The sequence below is a fragment of the Bacillus rossius genome, chromosome 7 (assembly GCF_032445375.1).
Source record: "Bacillus rossius redtenbacheri isolate Brsri chromosome 7, Brsri_v3, whole genome shotgun sequence".
NCBI lineage: Eukaryota > Metazoa > Arthropoda > Insecta > Phasmatodea > Bacillidae > Bacillus > Bacillus rossius.
Window position 1 is genome coordinate 46,875,154 of NC_086335.1, and position 20,927 is coordinate 46,896,080.

General features: G+C 39.6%; 1 protein-coding gene across 3 annotated transcripts in view; it reads left to right on the top strand.

The window, feature by feature from the left end:
- LOC134533967 (zinc finger MIZ domain-containing protein 2-like) overlaps positions 1–20,927 on the top strand; it is a 287,873-nt gene that overhangs the window by 145,346 nt on the left and 121,600 nt on the right. For all 3 annotated transcript variants that reach the window (XM_063371813.1, XM_063371812.1, XM_063371814.1), the window contains exon 2: positions 14,700–14,875. In XM_063371813.1, coding sequence (XP_063227883.1) covers positions 14,868–14,875 — 8 coding nt within the window. In that variant the 5' untranslated portion in view covers positions 14,700–14,867. The remainder of the gene's footprint in view (positions 1–14,699; positions 14,876–20,927) is intronic.

A 20,927-nucleotide genomic window follows, 5' to 3' on the forward strand; every position in this document is an offset into this window, starting at 1 on the left:
ACCAAGTTGCCTGGTTGGCTCTCAGCTAGTTGACTGCAGTGCGAAGACTATTTTTTTTAGGGCTGGTAATACACCAGGCAACTCGTGGAATCGACTTCTCTCCCCAACGGGAGGTCAGTATACGATGTTAGAACCCGAGGAAGCAGGATCTCTTCTTGTGCTTGATATCCTGCAAGAAAAGAAGCAAAAAAAAAAAAAAGGAGGAAATCCAGTCACAGAAAAGTGTGGGTTCATCCGTTTTTACAAAATCTGGAAACGGGCGCTTTCTCGCTACTATATCCACAACTACTTAGCCGCGAGGATAAGTTCGTCAATTATTTCCGCATTGAAACCATTGCATCAGAACTGCTCCACACTGAAGCCGACAGGTGGAACGACCTTGGTGGACTCAACTGGGCGACGGTTGTGAACAGTAGCGGATCCAGAGGGGGGCTAAGGGGCTCAAGCCCCCTCCAAAAGCATCTGGGTCCACTATTGTTTTAGTGTTTGCCTTGATAAAGCCTAGCCTCAGCTGGGTCAAGCCCCTCCCAAACCAAAATCCTGGATCCGCCACTGGTTGTGAAGGACGAATGCCGAGCGTGTCTCTTGTGTTGAGTATACTAGTGAGCGACACAGGTGCCTATTGGCCGCCCGCCAGTAGCGGACGAGTTGATTGCGTGTGAAGGGGTTAGGCGGTTCCCAATCATGCGGTACATCGCCACACACCTCGACACCCTTCCGTACAAGAGGTGGAATCAACTAGTCGCCTCGTCTATAAGGGGACTAAGGGCGGTATCCAAAGACGTTCGGGTAAGGTAGCGAATAAGCACAACCTTGTTGGGATACGACCGTAACCTAACTCGTGGGCCGTGTTCCAGAACGTATCCAAACCGAATCCCAGTAAGGAGACAAATCAAAAACAGTTTTAATAAACAGTGCCCTGCGCAAGGCCAGAAACTGGTTTCAGTGCAATCCAGCGGACGTTTCGCAGCCACCGAATGACAGTTCTAAGTTATGAATTTCTACGTTATGACGTTTCTAAGTTGTGTGGTTCTGCGTTGCATGTTTCTAGGTTACGGGTTTCTAAGTTATGACAGTTCTAAGTTGTGTGTTTCTAAGTTGCGGTAATTCTAAGTTGTGACTTTCTACGCTATGACGTTTCTAAGTCGTGTGGTTCTGCGTTGTGTGTTTCTAAGTTATGATCTTTCTAAGTTGTGTGTTTCTAAGTTACGTGGATTTTTCCAAGTTTTCTAAGTTATGACCGTTCTAAGTTGTGACTTTCTAAGTTATGTGGTGTTCCCAACCACGATACGATTGTTGCTGCAAAAATACTAGAGACAGCAGCACCATCGCACATCAATATAACCGTCTTTAAAGTTGCGATCATATTTTGTTATGATCATTAAAGCGTACAAAATGTATTCCAGGGTAGTTTCGCTATCATTAAGTTTCATACGACACACCAACACGCTTGGAACATATCCCTATTATCACAAAAATGACTACATATGAGATAATGGCACCAAACGCGGGTCCACCGTCTGGACGAAATCAACGAAAAAATGAGCTCTGCGCATGCGCGGAGTTTGGGCAACAAATAGGACACCAAAATCCGTTCCCTCACAAGGGTCTGGCCGTGTCCTATCGTGCACTAGGAATACGGTTAGGGGACACGATATTCCAAATCTAAACCCTTACTTTTGTGTCTTTGAATACCGGCCTGAGAGACAGTCCAGTCGCACTTATCAGGCCTGCATTGACCACGGGCGCTTCGTCGTCAGCGTTGATGTCACTGACGTATACAGGGTCCCTGCTGACAGGGAAAATATGGAAAACAGGGATAAATCAGGGAATTTAAAAAAAAAAAAATCGTCTCTCCAAAACCTGCAAAACACAAGAATATAGACAAAATTTTCGTTACAAAACTGGATTAATAACTTCATAATACTAGTGTTTCTTCACTGTCTTAAAACCAACATGTACTCTAATCACAAATAGTTGAAAACCCATCTGTAATAATCATAAATTAAACCCAAGAATAGCATTTACATGTGGTAGTAACTTGTTCCTAAAATAATTATTTTTGTCACACACATACACGCCCGTGTGCATAGGGATTCTGAATTCGACATACAAATTTCGGGCGCATGTTCAACGCGAAGATAATAAGATAAAAAAGTACAGCCTATACGACTTAAGGTTTTAAGTGCTTCCAAAGGCTCGTATACGCCTTTGAAGATGGGGCTAAACAAGTTTCTTATTGCAAATAATATAAGTAGTATTTAAGATTGAACACTGAGCGTCTGAATAATGTTTAATTGAAAGAATTTCTACAAACACTGCAAAACTTGTGATCTTTGTAACATTATTTCTTTGAAATAGTTTGTGGTAATAACACGCCAGAAAAATATATGGAAAATAATACCACTCACCGACTCACCACCAGTTCCCTGATACTATAATACCTACAAACTTGAAATTCGGCAGGTATGTTCCTTATGTTACAGAAGCACTAAGAATGTATTTTGCGGAAATCAACTCTCAAGGAGTTGAACCTGAGGGGGGGGGGGGGGGGAGTCAAGGAATTCGGTGGGTGACACTTTCTCTCGCACGTTAAGACAATTTAGCAATTTAGTAAAATTTAGCAAATAAGTTCCTTATGCTCTATCAGCACACACTAGGACTTATTTCACGGTTCGGGAATCTTCAAAATTCTATTCAGTATATGATTATTATATATAACAGCCAGTGCGAAAGTGCCTGTAGAATGTAGAATTCCATAGTGAAGATATTTGTTTCGACACTATAACTAGAGACCGGAAAAATATGCAGTTTCATTTCTCGATACGCTAGAATCCAAACGCTGATGACTTTAGGCTGATTCTGTGATCGGAGCACAGTTTATTTGAAGGACTTTGAGGCAATTGATAAATAATCCCCAACGAAATAAGTATCGAATCACAAGCATCTCAGTAACAGGTGTCACGGGTCAGTAGCCAATGAGCAGGGTGTAATTTGCCCAAGTATGTATAGGATCGTGGAGTCCATCCTAGAATAAATAACGATATCGCGAAAAATTTCCAGTCCCTAGCCAAGAGTAGCTTGGCTTCTGGGTTGGCAGCCGCGTCCAAGGCGAATACATCACCGGTGTTTCGGTCGACATTGCAGTCGCCATCATCAGGGTAAATCTGCCTACCACAGTGGTAGGTATATCACCGAAACATCGGTGATATATTTTCCTTGGACTCGGCTACAACCCAGAAACCAAGCTACTTAAAACAACGGCCGCGAAAGCCTGCGATTTTTTTGTTTTTCCCTAGCCCATAACTTACTCCGAGAAGACCACTTTACATCGCAGTTCTTTCACTGTAAAAAAAAATTGCTGGTGCCTGCAGAGGACCGACGGAAGGGCCCGAGACGTGAAATTACGTTAACGAATAAGCGGGTCTCGCCGCTCCACGAACTGAACTGCCCCGCGGGCGAGGGGGAAGAACTTAACCGATCGATGGCTGGATGCTCACGAACAGGTGCGGTTTCGCGAGAGCTTGCGCTTTCGGAAGGAAGGAAGGGGAGGGGGGAAGAGGAAGCGAGAGAGAGAGAGAGAGAGAGAGATAGCATTTTGTAATTAAATTCCTGTGAAGTTACATACACGCCTCGTCACTAACACCCCTCCTCTTTCCTTCGCCCATCCCACACGAAACTTCCACTCCCTCGTCTCTCTCTCTATCTGTCTCTCTCTCTCTCTTCCTCACGCACAGTAAGAGCCGATGTTTTCGGTACGTAGTCCGCGCGTGCACCTTTAATTTTTTTTCTAGCCCTAACCCAACTAAAACTAAGCGCGTCTCAGGCCGAAGCCTACAGCGCCTAGTCATGCTGGGTTTCAGCAATGAGGAAAGGGTAGCATGCATCGTGTGCTCTGTTCGGGAGATTGGCCCGCCCATGGCAGCGATTGATGCCATGACTAACTCCCCTGTCTTATATCTAGACTATAACTAGGGCCGTGTCATTTTCGCGAAAAAAAAAAGATTAACAGACCAGCTGTGTGTTAAAACTTTGTAGCTTTGTCTCTGTTTCGTGGTTGACTGGGTTTATTTAATGGCACCTGTCTACTTTCAGCACTCCAATCATAGCCATCCGGCGCGGAAGCAAAAGAGTCGTGAATGGTCCGGTCTTGCAGTCGGCCGCCAATCACAAGGGATCTATCCGTAGAGCAGGCATACCTTGTTGCAGCCTAATGAACGATCAGATTATTTCGCGAAAAAAACACGTGCCCCTAACTATAACTAGTTAAATAAGACCTGCGTAGACACAAGGGGAGAACCCTGGGCTCATTCATGCGGGGTTAAATTTTTGCAAGCATTAAGCTTCGATACAGGAAGAAGAGTTGGTCGGGCAGAAAGTTCCAAACATGCTGGGGTTGGCAGCTATCGATTGGTATTTGTGTGCACGTCTGGATTGGTACCACTGGCGCATGCGCCCCTGGTGGCGGACGACTTCATTCGTCGCTCAAAGGGACCGGCCAGTCAGCACGTGTGCTTAAAACTACGGGAAAGGAAGACGGCGCGGAGTAAGGCGCACATCAATAATTTTTTTTTGTAAGTTAAATTACGTCAGTTAACCACGACCTGGCGCATCTGGTCTCGTTCCAGAGACGATATAGTGGCAGGTCGCCTGGCGCCAGTAAAAGACTGTCGGCGTTTAGCGATATTATCAAATCTGTCATTGCAAATTCCGTAGCTCCAAGATGTCGAGTCGGGTCGTCGAGCCTTCGCGCCTGCGCATCGCACGGCCGCAACCCGCACGACGCGTCTTGGGGCTGGTGTGCGTAACAACGCGTAACCCACGCAACGACGCGACAGCGCAACACGCAAACGACGCGACGCAAGAAAGTCGCAAGACGTCACCAACCATATGTCATAAATATATAAAACAGAAGGTAACAATATTCGTTATCGTGGCAACGGCTATTGCATTTCTGATTCGTTCTTCGTCTCCGTTAAAAATTTTGCGGGGTCGTTAAAGATTTAAGTATTTCCATTTTCGAAGAATATGTCCTACAGTCTTGAAACTCGGCGCTGATGTTCCTTACATTACATAGCCATCAACTGAGGACGAGGTTTTCCGAAAAAAATCCGCTTTCAAAGGGTTGTTTAGCCCCAAGCAACGCCGAGTACTTCAGCTGGTAAAGCCTAAGCATAAGGTTGGTACTACTGCCTCGCAATGACCATAGTAGCTTTGTTGCGTGGTGATTTTCACGGGCGACAGAAATTAGTTTTAAGGGTCGCTGGCTTTCGCGGCCATTGTCTGAAGTTGCTTGGCTCGTGGTTTCCTACTATTGTCCTGAAGCTGGCGACTGCATTGTCGACAGAATCGTCGACGAACATTTTGCCTGCGACGCGGTTACAACCCAGAAGTCAACGAACTTCATAAATAAGTGTTTTGGTAGCCACCATGCAGGGCGTGGCCTTTTTGTAATAAGTGATGAATGAATAAACAAGGCGACCGCCTAGCCAGGGGTGTGTCTGTGTCGGTGAGGCGGGTTGATAAGTGCGACGCTAGCTGGTGCTTCTAGCGCGGTGTCGCCTCTGAGCTGGCGCGCAGTCTTCTCGTCGTGCATACGGCAACTATGAGATTTGATCGGTAACCGTAACATTAGATGGCTGAGAAATGAAGCCCTTGAGCGCTTTCAAGAATCTGTACCGGTTGCTTCAATACAAAAAAAAATTACTCTGAATGCAAGAGTTTTAGTCATTTCCACTCGTTTAAACATACAGTTTAAAAACTAAATCCGGAAACAGAACTACTCGTCCATAATCAACATATCCTTTGATGTCTTGAGCTGTTTTCAAATCGTGTGTGTTTTTTTTATAAAGCTGTGCACATCAGGTAGGGCGGGGCCCTTAAAATAAACCCTTAAACATGCACCTCGTTTAAGTATTATTTAAAATCGGTGCGAGTTGATTCCGTACGTCAGCAATCCCTTTGGTCAACGTGAGGCAGAAGTAGCGTAAGCTTAAGGACATAACCAGGGGTTGGGAGGGGGGAGGTCCGTGAAGTCCTGACCATTACAGGATTAAAAAAAAAACAAGCGAAGCCTGAATAAGAAAATTACAGCAACTTAGGTATGTAAGATTAGAGAGGGATTATTGTGGAAGGATTATTTTAATTCTTATTGGGTTAAAATACATAACGTATTTGTTTGCCACCATAGCCAGACATGCCTCACAGAGAAGCGACACATAACGCGTTGTCAAATAGTCCATATTTAATGCCGGTTTGCACACGTGTTCCTGCATATAATTCATACAAACTTGACATTGTGTGTTTCGTGCATTTAATAACATTAATGTATATGTTTTTTTATGACTTGTTTTAATGAAATAATGAAACAATTGACGTAAGGGCGCCGTCTGCGCAGAGCTTCAGGAAAAACAACGCGATTTGAAAACTACTCAAGATATCCGAGCAATTAAGAATTCGCTGAGGGCCGAAAAGTACTTTTGATTTCGGATTAAGTTTTTAAACTGTGTTTTTATAAGAGTGAAAATGGCTAAAAGTAGTGATTCCAAGTAATTTTTAGGCGTAAAACAACCGGTACCTACAGATTCTTGAAAGCACTTAAGGGACTTGCATTACACCTTCAATCTTTATTTATCCACCATATTATGTTTCGGTCTCCGCTAAAATTTCACAATATTCTTGTGACGATGAGATGACTGCGCGCCAGTTCAGAGACTTGCGCTCAGAGGCTATACCGCGCTAGAAACATCAGCGACGACAAAAAAAAATTTAAAGACAAATATAAAATATACAGTTATCTGTAAACGGAGTTATAAAAGTTGTACTATTCCCCGAGGATTTCAATGTGACAAACATTTTTTTTAAAATTCAATTAAAAAGAAAACATACTCATAAAAAATAGTAACATAGTGGTCATGCCGACAAAATTATTTACAAAATCCTGCCTTCGGCTCTGATAAGCTAATATCTCGCTGCACCTGGGGTCTATCCGCGGAAACAATTTTTTTGTTGGATCGCGCAACATTGGCAACAATGCCAATCCCCCCTCCTAACTTCCCTTACCTTTTTTTATTACAGGTTGACATGTTAGAAACAACACTCGCGGTGGTCAAGGCAGCATTGTGACAGGTCGCGGGTGTAAGTATGTAACAATGGCAGCCAGCTCGCCAGCGCTGTAAACATTCTTTTTTTTTATCATTATTTAACGGCGCCGTTGTTGATTCACTAACAAGATACCGCACTCCAGGATTTTCTATTGAGAGCTGAGCCGGGCGCGCGGCCATTGTTCTTGGCGGTTTTTATCGCCCGTGCCGCCAGAGTGCAGTCGGTCGGCCGGGGAACGCGCGTGGTCTCTCCCGGCTCGGCGGAGCTCGGGGAACAAACCACGTGATTCAAGCAACTGCTCGGGATATGCGAGTGGCGTCTGTTCGTAGGGTGGACAAATAGTTCAGTTTCCGTATTCCCCTTTTTTAAGCTCTATTTTTTGACGTGACAACGTCTAATAAATCGATGAACGCCGGCTGCACGCACGAAAAAGGATGACTCATCGTCCCGTTACGCTCATTTTACGCTTGCGCCGCATCTATTTCTCTTCCACTCGATTGGAACAACCATCGATTTTACTTTTTCGAGGCACATTTAACTTGAAACACTCCCATTCGTTTCCTACTTTTCCTATCATCGTCCTATCCTTAACAGAATAACACAGATTAAAAGAAGTTAAATAGCAAACATTTATAAAAGTTATAGTTAAAATAATCTCTTCGTTAAAGTAATACCTACACATATTTGAATTAATGAGTGCAAATAAAAGTAAATTTATCAATTAAATTGTAGATTTCATTTCACTCCTTCTTTGTATCCATTCAGAATAGAGATAATTCAATAAAAATTATTCAATTTTATTCATAAAAGTATGCAATCATTTCATCAATGTTTTGTTATGACGTTGTCACGTTAAACTATCGTCCGTAAACCGACTTTGCAGACTACCAATTTTTTTTGAAAGCACTCAAACATTTATCTTCGTTTCCACGCCATATATAACGTTTTTGTTACCGCTCAAATATCACGAGAAGTCTGCGCGCCAGTCCAGAGACGACACCGCGCCAGAAGCACCAGCGAGCTTCGCACTATCATTCTGCCTCACTGACACAGATACATACACCCCTGACTATGCAGCTTGCACGCAATGTATTTTCTTGTCGCGGATGGATATAATCAGAGGACTTCTCCTGTAATTCCAAAACTACAGACCTCTTGCCTATTTGTGTTTCGTCCCAAATTTTGGACGTGTGAACATCGTAGGTCTCGGCACACAGCTTCTTGGTAGGAGTAATTTCTTGAAAATGGAACGGAACTCGATGAACGGATGACGGACCCACGTGTACCAACATAAAACAGCATAAATTAAACTTTATGATCTTGAAACCATCCTGGAATCGAATATATTTGGTAAACTAAAATTGTAGTACAAAGTGATACCAAGTTTTAAGATACCTAAGAAAACTTTCCATTACTATGATTATAACACATTCTCGTTGCTACATGTAAACGGGTTCTGTGGCACAGCGGTGTACAACGTGATTTTTAACTTCAAGGGACGTGGCTCGAATCTCGCCACTGGAATTTTTTTTTTAACTTTTGTAAATAACATTAAAATTTAATATAATTTTAATGTTGAATCAACTCAAAAAGGTTAAGGTTTGTTTGTAGGAAGTATTTACAGATTTATTTCAGTCGTTTTAACAACAAAAAAATTGCAAACATATTCTTAGTGTTATAATATGTGTTTTAAAATTATTCAGGTTAATATTTTAGTAACGCCATAGAATTTTGCGTCCTAAAGTTTTCCATCAAAAGTTTACGGAAACCTTGAAGTCTTAACTGTTTAGTGAATTTAAAAAGATGAACAGTATTTAAAAAAATATTCCTTGTTTAAAAGTTTATTTGCAACACGCAATACATGAGAACACATGAATTTGCTGGTTACCGAGGTTAGATGAGTACCTACTAATTTACCAATCATCAACTTATATAGGTAAAATGTCACGCAAGTCATAATTATGAGCGCTAAAAAATAACTTTCAGTAAATATTTTTGGAAGAAAAATGTGTGCCCCAACAACAAATTCAAAATGAAAACTGTATACATTTACAGGAAAATAATTTAACTACAGGGCGTCCCCACTATTAGATTGCAGCGTGGAAGTAAATGGGCTATTGCTTTCTCTTTCTAACACACGCCGACTGCTGTAAGGGCTGTCCTTGTTTCTGAGTGCGCTGTTGCCATATAACACACGTATTTTAAATTGAAAAGATGTGATATTATTAATTTATTTATCAAGTTGACATTAAAATTTTCGAATGAATTCGTATCAATGGATGTGCGTGTATTATGTCTTTTTTTTTTTAAATGAAAAGGCGATTTATAACAGATTTATAAGCGTGATCGTCGCATCCGCCGTTAGAATTGTTGCCAGTTACGTCATCAATTTAATCATTTGAAGCATAGAGAAAAAGGTTAAATTATGTTATAAAACTGCTCCGATAAAAGCCAAAAAGACTTGAAAAAATAGTCAACCCCTGATTTAAACCTGATTTTCGACAAGGAATTTTATTAAAATACTGCCCATCTTGTTAATATTTAGTAATCAGCCGATACTACAAAGTTTCCTTTCCGCTTTGTGAACTTTGGTTTACGGAATTCACCACAGATGGCAGCACCGTGTTTACACATTTCCGTTCCATGCGACTTCCGTTCCATTCACGAAATCACTCCTAACAAACGCCGTATACCGAGAGCTAAGATGTTATACATTTAAAATTTACAGTCCAAGGACTGAATGATATCCCGTTTAATAATAAAATATTACATGAATATTTCTTGTGGTCTGTGCATACTACAACATTGTCCATATTCTCCCACATATTATGTTACTAGCTGATACACTCTTGCATCGCTACGGAACTTTACAGGCAGAACAATCTTGTGCTGCTAAAATAAAATAAATATACATTATGCCTCTTCTGAAGGGGAAGCCACTTACGCTCCGCAAAAATAAAAAAATAAATTAATTTAAAAAATCTAGGAACAAGTTAAAAAAAAAATAGAACTAAAACTATCCGGCGGAAACATAAAGACGCCGTCTTGGATTGACAGTTTTCGAAGGCCATCAAATTCACATTTATTTAACCAACAATACCGTATCAATATGACGACTAACATGATTACAGAAAGACTTAACTAGGATTCGAAAGCCAATAAAACGCCAACAATGGAATTGTCGTTACCAGAAGACGAAGAAAACATCAGCAAAGCAATAGCCGTTGTCACGGAGATTATCGGGAAAATGTGGTCGAAAATAATAATAAAAAAAATTAGAAGAAAAAAAACTTTAACTGTTTTTAGAAATTTTTTTCTCTGTTCTCTTCACTTCACGGAGACTACCAAATTTCACTACTCTAGACTTTACCGTCTCCGCTCTAAATGAACAAACTTTCTCTATAAATTAAAAAGATTCTGTGATTAGAATTTTTAAAATGCTCGTCCTTGATTCTCGAGTCATCTAACTGGTCACCTCCCAAAAACGAGCGTAAATCTCATCAAAATCATGACTTTGTCATTTTAATTTTGCACTTGGCACGCTTCACAACGCCATTGCTCGCTCAGTGGGGCGACAGCTGCCGCTTGATTGGACCAGTTGCAGGCTTTAACGGGGTCGAAAGAGGGGTTTAATGGGCCAGGGGGGGATGGGTGTCTTCCCACGCGAAAAAAAAAAAACTCTCTCAGATAAGGCCTGGGAAAGTAATTGCGGCTGTCCTCCCCCTATTTTCCCGCTTCGACCGGCCAAATATTTGCACGCTGTTATCTCACCCTTCCTCCCCCTCCCCCTTTCTTTTTTCCCTTCAGTTCCCCTCATCCAGGTACCGTATTTCCTTCTCACATTTTCCCTTCTTCCGAACTCCCGCACGATTTATTAATCGGCAACTGCCCCGTCCACGCATGTTTGCCGTTGAAACCTAATATTCATTGAACCCGAGTCAGGCGCACTAGCAATCCACGTTCGTGCAACTTAGATTTTGATGTGTAAACGTCTTGGTTCTCGATATACCGTATTTGTTGGGAGCAATTTCGTGAGTGGAACGGAAATATGTAACCGCGGTGCTGCCATCTGTGGCGGATGGCGCGAGTCAAAGTTCTCAAAGCGAAAAGAGAAACTTTATAGTATCAACGTTTTCGTAAATTTTAACAAGATGGGCAATATTTTAAAGAAATTCCTTGTTGAAAATCAGGTTCTAAAGCCAAAGTTAAGTTTTTTTTTTTAAGTCCTTTTTTCTGTTTTTACTGCAGCCGTTTCATTAAACAGCTTAACCTTTCGCCCTGCAAATGGAATGTTCGATAGTCGACGTAGTTGCTCCGGCAGCGAATTCTAGAGGCGGGCGCGGAAACTACACGTGATTCGCGTCAATAAATGGAGTTGAAAACACAATTTACATAAATTTATCGCGCTCTTGTCTGAGATTCGTTTTGTTTTGATTATTTGCTACACGATAACACGCGGGTACACTGGTGAGTACAGAATGACTTGCTCATATTTTTTTTCTACTGTTGTAAAGTGAAAATATTTATTTTTGTTTGGTTTTGTTGGTTTGGATTTTACATAAATAAACTCATAAAAAATTAGTTATTTTTATTTTCTGGGAGGGTAGAATCACCTCATATCTAGGTGAACGTAATTTATTGGAAAGGTTAGTTACGTTAGATCAGTAACATTAAAAAAAAACATTCAAAATCTTGAAAATGTATTAATTCTCGAATAAAATTATGTAACCTTTTATTCCAACCACAAAAGTTGCACGAGCGAGCGGAGAACTTGGAATATGTCCGGGGACTGATAGGGCAATTGAATATGAACTTCCCTACGGGCATCCTTTCTGTTCGCAGCTCAGTATATTAGGCGAATATGTACATATATACTATAATACAGACGTATATACATATATCCGGCCGACAAACTACGGCTGCAGGTTCACCACGACAAAATAAGTTGAAAACATAATACAACTTATGGTCTAAAGCAGCGGTTAACAACCGGTGGGTCGCGGATGGGTTACAGGTAGCTCGCGACTCGATCCTAAAACTATCAGAAACCATCGAATAAACCATCAGAAAAGATAGGAAAAGTTCGAAACAATTCGAATTGTGTGCAAACACATATCTATTGTTAAATAAATAACTGTTTTGCTACAAAGTGCTTATATTTTGTCAACCATTTTCAAATCAGAACCCAAATTGTTTATCAATAATCAATCGGTATCTTAAAAAAAAGCGCATGTACATACGATACAAATAAGGTTTTTTACTTCACCATGGACCGATAGACCGTGGAGGTATTCCTATAAGGAAAGGTGGGTCGCCAGCTGAAAAAATTTGGGAACCACTGGTCTAAAGTGCTTCCCAAGGTTAGTCTTGCCAAAATATTTAAGCATTAGTTTAGAAAACAATTCAAATGTACATTCTTATGCCACACGTAATTGCAATAAGTTCCATTTGCAATATATGAGGACTGCTTCAGCTCAACAGTCAATCTATGCTAAAGGTCTCCAGGAATACAACAATTTGCCAGTTTACATTATAGAATGTCCACATTTAAAAATGTTCAGGAAACACGAAACTATTTGTTATGCCAAATACAGCAATGACTTGAATACCAACTTATAAGTCGGATGGTGTACATATGTATGCCAAAGTGATTTTGTATGTATACGATGTTATAATGTTTTCAGTATTGGCTGTATGAAAGCGATGTTTTATTTTTATGTGATTATGTTAGCCTCTGTGCTATTAACAAAAAACAATAAATAAAAATAAATGAAATAAAATCTGCAGTGTTGCGATGCGCGACGGGAAACACTAGAAAACTCGTGGGTCTCGGGAGATAACGGCAGGATCGAGTGTCGCCTCCGCTCCTAGGAATATGACGCCAAGCGGGACGACCTCGCAAGAGTGTTTGTTTGCTGCCCAGCATCGATTGCTATCGATAAAAGGTGATACACGAGAACCGTGTCCCGCTGGAATCCGGGCAGGTGACGTGTGGCGGAAGTATCAACTGACGGTTAGAGCAGGCGTCTCCCGCGCCAGTGACGAGTGTGCTGACCCACGGCGTTGTACCTAGCCGCCGCCAATTGGTCATCATTGGATTCTCCCTCAGCGCGGGGGAGGTACAAGCCTTTTTAGGGGCTCTTGTCCTCCCATTTTGTAGTCATTTAAGATTTTGAGGGGTAAGAGGGGGAAAGCCCTCTCGTCTTTTATTTGTCGTACGGCATGCGCAAGGCATCCCCAGCAGTCGTTGATTACGGGCAAGTGTATCGCCACACTTGCCCCTGGTGTCCTTTTGTTTTACCCCCCCCCCCCCCCTTTTTCCAGCCTACAACGTGAGGGAGTGTAGGCATGATTACCCACCTGCCCTAATCCCTGGATGCCGAAATTTGGAATAGTGTAGGTCATTTCATGTGTTGTAGTGAAAGAGGTGAAGTTAGCCGAAAAAAATCCCATTATTGTTCGTGAATTTGATCGTGGAGAGCGTCAAAGCCTTAAAAGGGGTTTTTAAATGTTGTTTAATAATAATAATAACTTTGTTTTGTGAATTAAATGTTAGGTGGGTTGGTGAACTTTATGGTTATTCGTTGTACCTAGCGGTAGGAGTAGTGACAAATAAATATATTTCCCCCTGTTACAAGCCACGACCAGCGACACGAAAGTCGCAAGGCCAAGTCGCCGCGACTTTGGCTTTTATTAGCGACTCCGTAATCCCGAAGCTTGACGAACGGCATATTATGGAGGAATATTAAAACAAAAACTTGCTTGTAATGTATGTGGGTGTGGGAGATTTTAGGAATATGTTATTTAAATGTGTATTCGTGCATGGAATTGGCAGAACTAAGATTTCAAACTTTTTTTTTCCTAATAAAAACTTTCATTGATGACGTTATATTTACCCTGCTATTAATTGATCATTATCTATTAAAAAATTAAATTATATATGTTCAATGATTATTTACAGATTTCTTTAAATAAGTAAAATGTAATGTGTATTATTTCAGAAATGTTACGCTCATTGTACGCTTGCGCCTCATCTATCCCTCTTACACTCGATTGGAACCATCGATTTGACTTTTTCGAGGCACGTTAAAACTTGAAACACTCCCGTTCGTTTCCTACTTTTCCTATCATCGTCCTATCCTCTACAGAATAACGCAGATTGGAAGAAGTTAAATAGCAAAAACATATAAAAGTTACAGTTAAAATAATCTCTTCGTTAAAAGTAATAAACATATTTGAATTAATGAGTGCGAATAAAAGTAAATTTATCAATTAAATTGTAGATTTCACTTCACTCCTTCTTTGTATCCATAAAAAATAGTGATAATTCAATAAAAATGATTCAATTTTATTCATGAAAGTATGCAATCATTTCATCAATGTTTTGTTATGACGTTGTCACGTTAAACTATCGTCCGTAAACCGACTTTACAGACAACCAATTTTTTTTTTTTTTTTTTTTTTAGTGCCAATGACTTGTGATCGGACATTCTTAAGTACAACTATTTATTGGTGATGCCATTATTAGTAATTATTAAAACGGTAATAAAACTTGATTGCGCCATACACTACTAACCCAGTTCTCCCCCACACAGGTCGTAACAATATAATGACGCTGAACACAAAGGATCTGGCCAGTAAAACAGCCCGGCCGCGCTCACGTGGCGTTGAGGAGCTACTCGTGAGTCGCTGGACGAGAAGCGCCAGGCGTGTCGCGTGTCGCTGTTCAGTAGACGGCGACTTGCCCGCGGCATCTCCTGAAAATGCTCAGGTGAGCGGCATCAATTTCAGTTATTATCATTTACAATTGCAAAATTTGGGTATGATTATTATTCACTGATTAAAAATTGGTTATTTGTGTGCCGTTAAGGTTTCAAATCCATTTATATTGATTCAGCGATGGCGCAAGCAGAACACTAGATATATCTTTAAAAAAAATTTACCGATACTATACCTATCGATACTTATAATTTTTTTTCCAGATTATCACAGTAATTTTTCTTATTTTTTTAAAAACATTATTTATGATAGATTTTGTTATTAAGTTTATTTTAAACTGTGTTTTATGATTTTAGTTATGTTTTGTGATTCAAATTTAAATTTGCGCCCCAGTAAAATGTGTCTAGTCAATATTGCCAGTTTAACCATATTGTGTTTATTAGTTGTTTATAAATGTGAAAACAATCATTAATGTGTGTATGCCTAGTCTGTATCGTATTTAGGCGTTTAGGCTGCTTGACATCGTATTATATCCATAAAACACATTCTACGGAATTCTTGTAACGCTGCTTGTGTTTGTCTACTCCTCAGTTTTCTTACGACTAATGATTGACGCTGCCATATTTATTTTATTTTAAGTATCTGCAATTTATTTATTCGTGCGTAGAAGAGTTATTTATTGATTTGTGCAATTCACTTTGTAAGTTTCATGCGAATAGTGTGATTGAAAATGTAAAATGTAAGACATTAACTTTATAAGTGTAATTTATTTTTGATATGCGAACACTGTGATTTGAAATATCAAAAGGACTCATAGACATGTGAGATAGACTTTGTAAGTGTAATTTATGATTGATTGGAAAGTTTTTTTTTGTTCTTTCATTTTATTCAGCTGGAGATCCTGATTTCACAGCATGCCTAAAAAAATAATAAAAATACAGAAGCAGATAAGAGGTATTATCAAAGGCAACGTGGGAATAAACCGCCAAAAAAGTGCCAGTGAAAGGATGCGAGAATACAGGACGCGGAAAAGAGGCAATTTTGTTTTTTTCATTTCATGCCTGCATCCTTACTATTCTCAATGATTATATCTTGTTCAATTAGAACAAGAAATGCCAATAATCTATCTTTATCTATACATGATACGCAAGAAGTTTCTCTTCTGTCACGCAAAGACTCCACGCATACATACATTTTTTTTTTCTTTTTAAATCTGAATTACCAACTTTGAGCGATCACTGTGCCGACATGATCGGGCCACTTTCTGACATCAGCGAGCCGAAGGCTTCGCCGAGGTTTCGCCGGGACTCCCCGCCGGTGATGCGCGGGGGGGGGGGGGATGTCTTCCTCCCCCCCCCACACAACCAACCCCCTCTCTCCAGGAATCGAGGGCGAATCAATAACGACGGCCGTCACTGGGCCCTGAATCATTCAGTGACCGGCGCCCGTCGTCTCTGGCCCAGCAACACCCCCCCCCTTCCCTCCTTCTCCATTCAACCCATCCACCGCCACTATCCTTAGCGGTGAGAGAGACCATCCATCGCTCGCGTGATGACGGAAGGGTTGTGTGTGTGTGTGGGGGGGGGGGGGGGCAGGTAGCAGGTCGTTGCTGTTTCTCCGTCTCAGGAACCAAGCTCGGTGCCGGAGGGCGTAGTCGATGAGAAACACTCTAACGATTATGTAGCTCGATGTACGGCCACCACTGATCGTGAGAAATTATACAGTAAGTAAGTAGCCTTCTCTTTGAACAAGTCGTACATAGTGTACGGATCTGCCGCTCATAGTTGTCGCGTTTTACTTAAAAACATTTCACCTTGAAGGTCCTCAGTTAGCCAAAAGTGTGTATTATAGTTGAAAACTTTTCCTGGAGGGGAAGGAACACCGGACCAGCCGTTTTTCAGCGAACCTTCCGTGGTGGAGTTGGGGGGGATGGGGGGTAGAAAATCTATACCAATCCCCTTCAGATCCCCAAAACTCGGCCTATCAAAAATTATATTTTAATTGCTTCTTTTACCACCCCCTCCAACCCCAACTCTTCCACAAATCTTGGCCACGCCCATGGGCCATGTCTAGTGGTGGCAACGGGAAGCCCATCCTTCATTGAGACACACAAAGCAAGGAAGATGAAGAGTTGCAGCACAATGCTTTAACTGACATTATTATTTTCATTGGAAATCAGCGAACTGTGCGGTATTTATTGGCAACCTAATAGACTAAAAGTTGTTAACTTTTCGAAAGAAAATGTTGCCTACCTTGGTTTTTTTTTTGTCGTTCGTTTCTGGGAATATTCACCATAAATATTTCAAATTATTTTCCAATGCGGAACAACCAAAACATAGTTTTAAAGTGCTTTATCTGTTTTTTCAAAACTTGAAAACGGCAAAGCTGCAAATTATGAGAGTTGAAAATCATAACTACACTTTCATTTGCAAAAAGATACTCAAGAGCTAGTGCCTACGCATGTACACATGGCAGCCATGCTTGTTTAATTGCTACCAAGATAATTCTACACTGTCAAAAAATTCTCCAAAGTATGTACTAAATTCTGCAATTGTATTCAATACGCCGATCCGTTAATACACCAGTCCATAAATTATGTTGTCCTTTCTCAACCGCGCAGTTTTTTTATTTTTATTTTTAGTGGACATATTCCGCCTGTTCAGTTGCGCCCGCCCCCCTGTTCTGACCGCTTGCCAACCAGTGTCAATATCTGCGAGCGAAGCTTCTGGCAGTGTAAAAATGGAGGGGGGAGGTAGTCTCCAAGTGCTCCTGTGTCCGTAGGCTATAATAAGCCTCCGCAGTTTCCTCTCAGCTATGGGGGCGCGGAAGACTGACATAATGGAAAACTACCATAATGTTAGTATTCCGCCTGGCCTCTTCGAAAAAGGCGGAAACGTATCATAACGTAAAACTGCCATAACGAGACGGAATTATGCCATTTTTTCATATACACTCCGTGGAATGAGTACAGCAGCATTGCTCTCGAAGTAATGTATAGAATACTCGGTAGGTAGCGCTGTCAACACTCTAGCTGTTTTAGGTTAACTTTAAAGCCTATAGATAACACTTGTGACTGTCACAGTTATTACGACGATTTGTAAAAAGAAAAAATTGTAGTTTTCCATTATTGCCTCTGTCAAAACTTAAAAGGACAAAGGGGAATCCTGCCAAAATTTCGTATACATTCTACGGAATGAGGAAAACGGCCTTACTCGTAAAATTCATAGAATTTACATTTTTCCAAAAAGGAATAATTAAAATAATTGTAGATCATTATTTAATTAGTGCAAATCCAACGCAAATATTCAAGGGTTTTCTTATGTAATGTTTTCATTATTAGGGTGATAGAACACAAAAAACTCGATATTAAGGTTTTAAATATCCATATTTAATTATTTAAAGTCTACAAAATGTGTTTTTAAGATGCTGAAATGCGAGGAAAATATTTTTGTGTAGTATAAAAGGCACAGATCAAGCAGCACAGACGCTCTAGGGGAGACATCGGCTCGCACATTGTTGTCTTTCAAAAATAAGCTCAGCTAAAATTTAAGTATTTTTTATATTAAGAAATAAAAAATGTTATACTGCTTCATTAAAACTGTCAGATCAAATTGAACGAATTATGAAACATAAAATAACAACAATAAATACAAACGCTGATAAATATCAATAACTTTGCGAGAAAACACGAAACAACACAACACACACAGATTGAAGTTCAAATTAACTAATTGGTTACTTTGGTTTTCATAAAAATCTTAAAACAGAAACTAAAATGGTGTATACAAAATAAATATGTAGATTAAAAAAGGTTACATTAAATTTTTGCTTAAATTTTATTACCAATGAATGTTTCTAGATTATTCAAAAACAGTCACTAATTCTGTAATTGCAAGTTGGAATTTTTAATCCAAACCGACAAAGATGGTAATAAAATATATATAATTATAAGTGCATCACTGATTGAACGTCTAATAAATAAAAAATGCATATAGTTTATTATAGTTTATATAAGAATGTAGCATATTCAAAATAATATAAATGACTGAAATTTTAAAATTTTAAATTTAAGAACTTTTTTCTGCATACTTTTCAATTATATTCTATTTAAAATTAGTTGATGCAGAGAAAGTTATAAATTTAATAAGACCTAAAGAACTTCATGTGTTGCTAATAGGCTTATCTACATGTTGGTGAAACAAAGCTTGGCATCCAATATAACTCGAAGGTCTTAAAAGAAGACACCACGTTTAATGTCATTACTATGTGATAATTCTGATTAATTGAATTAGTTTTTTTACTAAATGTTATACACTAAATGCTATCATAATTCAGAGACGTTTGTTAACTTGAAAACCAGATCTGGACAGCTGAAATATCTTGCTGAATAGTTTCACAAACATATTTCCCAATTATATTTTTTTTCATCAGCATCTTGTCTGGTCAGTTTTGATTACAGTTGAAATATCATTTATTAAATATTAAAGAGTGGTTGAGATAAACTACTACTTTGCGGAACACCTAATACCATGAAATGCATTTGCAAATTTGACTGAAAAGCGTCTCTTTGTAAGATAATAAAAACTTATATATATATATATATATATATACACACACACACACACACACCACGCATTGCCTAAACTTGATATTTTTGACGTGACAACGTCTAATAAATCGATGAACACCGGCTGCACGCACGAAAAAGTGTCCCGTTTCGCACATTGTCCCGTTACACTCATTGTACGCTTGCGCCGCATCTATCTCTCTTCCACTTGATTGGAACAACCATCGATTTGACTTTTACGAGGCACATTAAACTTGAAACACTCCCATTCGTTTCCTATCATCGTCCTTAACAGAATAACACAGATTGGAATAAGTTAAATAGCAAACATATAAGAATTAATGAGTGCAAATAAAATAAAATTTATCAATTAAATTGTAGATTTCATTTCACTCCATCTTTGTATTCATACAAAATAGTGATAATTCAATAAAAATGATTAAATTTTATTCATAAAAGTGTGCAATCATTTCATCAATATTTTGTTATGACGTCACGTTAAACTATCGTCCGTAAACCGACTTTACAGACAACCAATTTTTTTTGTCTTGTTATAACTTTACGTTACATTTTACAATATGCTTAAGTGTGGACAAAGCAGTGTATTAGTAGTTCTCGAGAAGTCATTCGATAATGAAGTCTCACAGATGTGAAGACTTGAATTAAAATACTGGTTTGTCCTTGACAAAAAAGTTGTGAAATAAATTTTTATTATACGTGTGATATACCATAAATCTTGCCATTTAGTGTAAAAGTCCTAGTAGCTCAATTGGCTAGAGCGATGCGTGAAACAATTTGTTAGCAGTGGTTCCAGGTTCGAATCCTGGCTAGGACGAGACGTTTTTTTATCATAACGTTGTTGGAAAGTATCATGTTGAAATAAATAGAATATATTATTTATATTTGAATGTTATACTGGTACATATACGCTTATTATATATATGCCTATAAATATTTTTTCCTCGAAAACTTCTAAAATACCACATAACAATAGTAAGTGACTAAAATTTAACAGTCAATAACACTTCAAGAAAAAATATACTGATAAATGGTTGAACACATTACCACTCACTGACTGATGCACACTTAATTAAAATATTTTTGTACAAAAAGCAAAAAAAAATTTAATATTTCAAATGTTTGTTTGAGCTTTATTTAGAACATATTGGAATGTAAATGCTACAGTTACTAAAAACTAAAACGCTACAAAACTACAAAAAATATTTTTGCAAAACTCCGTTCCCCCGGAGAAACCCCCGGAATGGCCACCGCATGGGGAGCCCAAGAAAAGAAACGGGCTCCCCATTTGGAAGCCACCTGGAAGGTTTTTTTCTGTTCCACCCACCGTTTCTTTGGTAGCCTGACTTGTTACAAGGTATTGTATTCCTACCAGAGACAATGCCACCATTTTGTCTGGGCAATCCGCCTTGGAGGAGCCGGGGCGCGAACCCGGGTCCTACAAGTCACAAGGCAGGCGCTCTACCCCAGAACCAGAGTGGTAGAGCGTATACTTGCAGTCTTCTTAACACTGGTATGA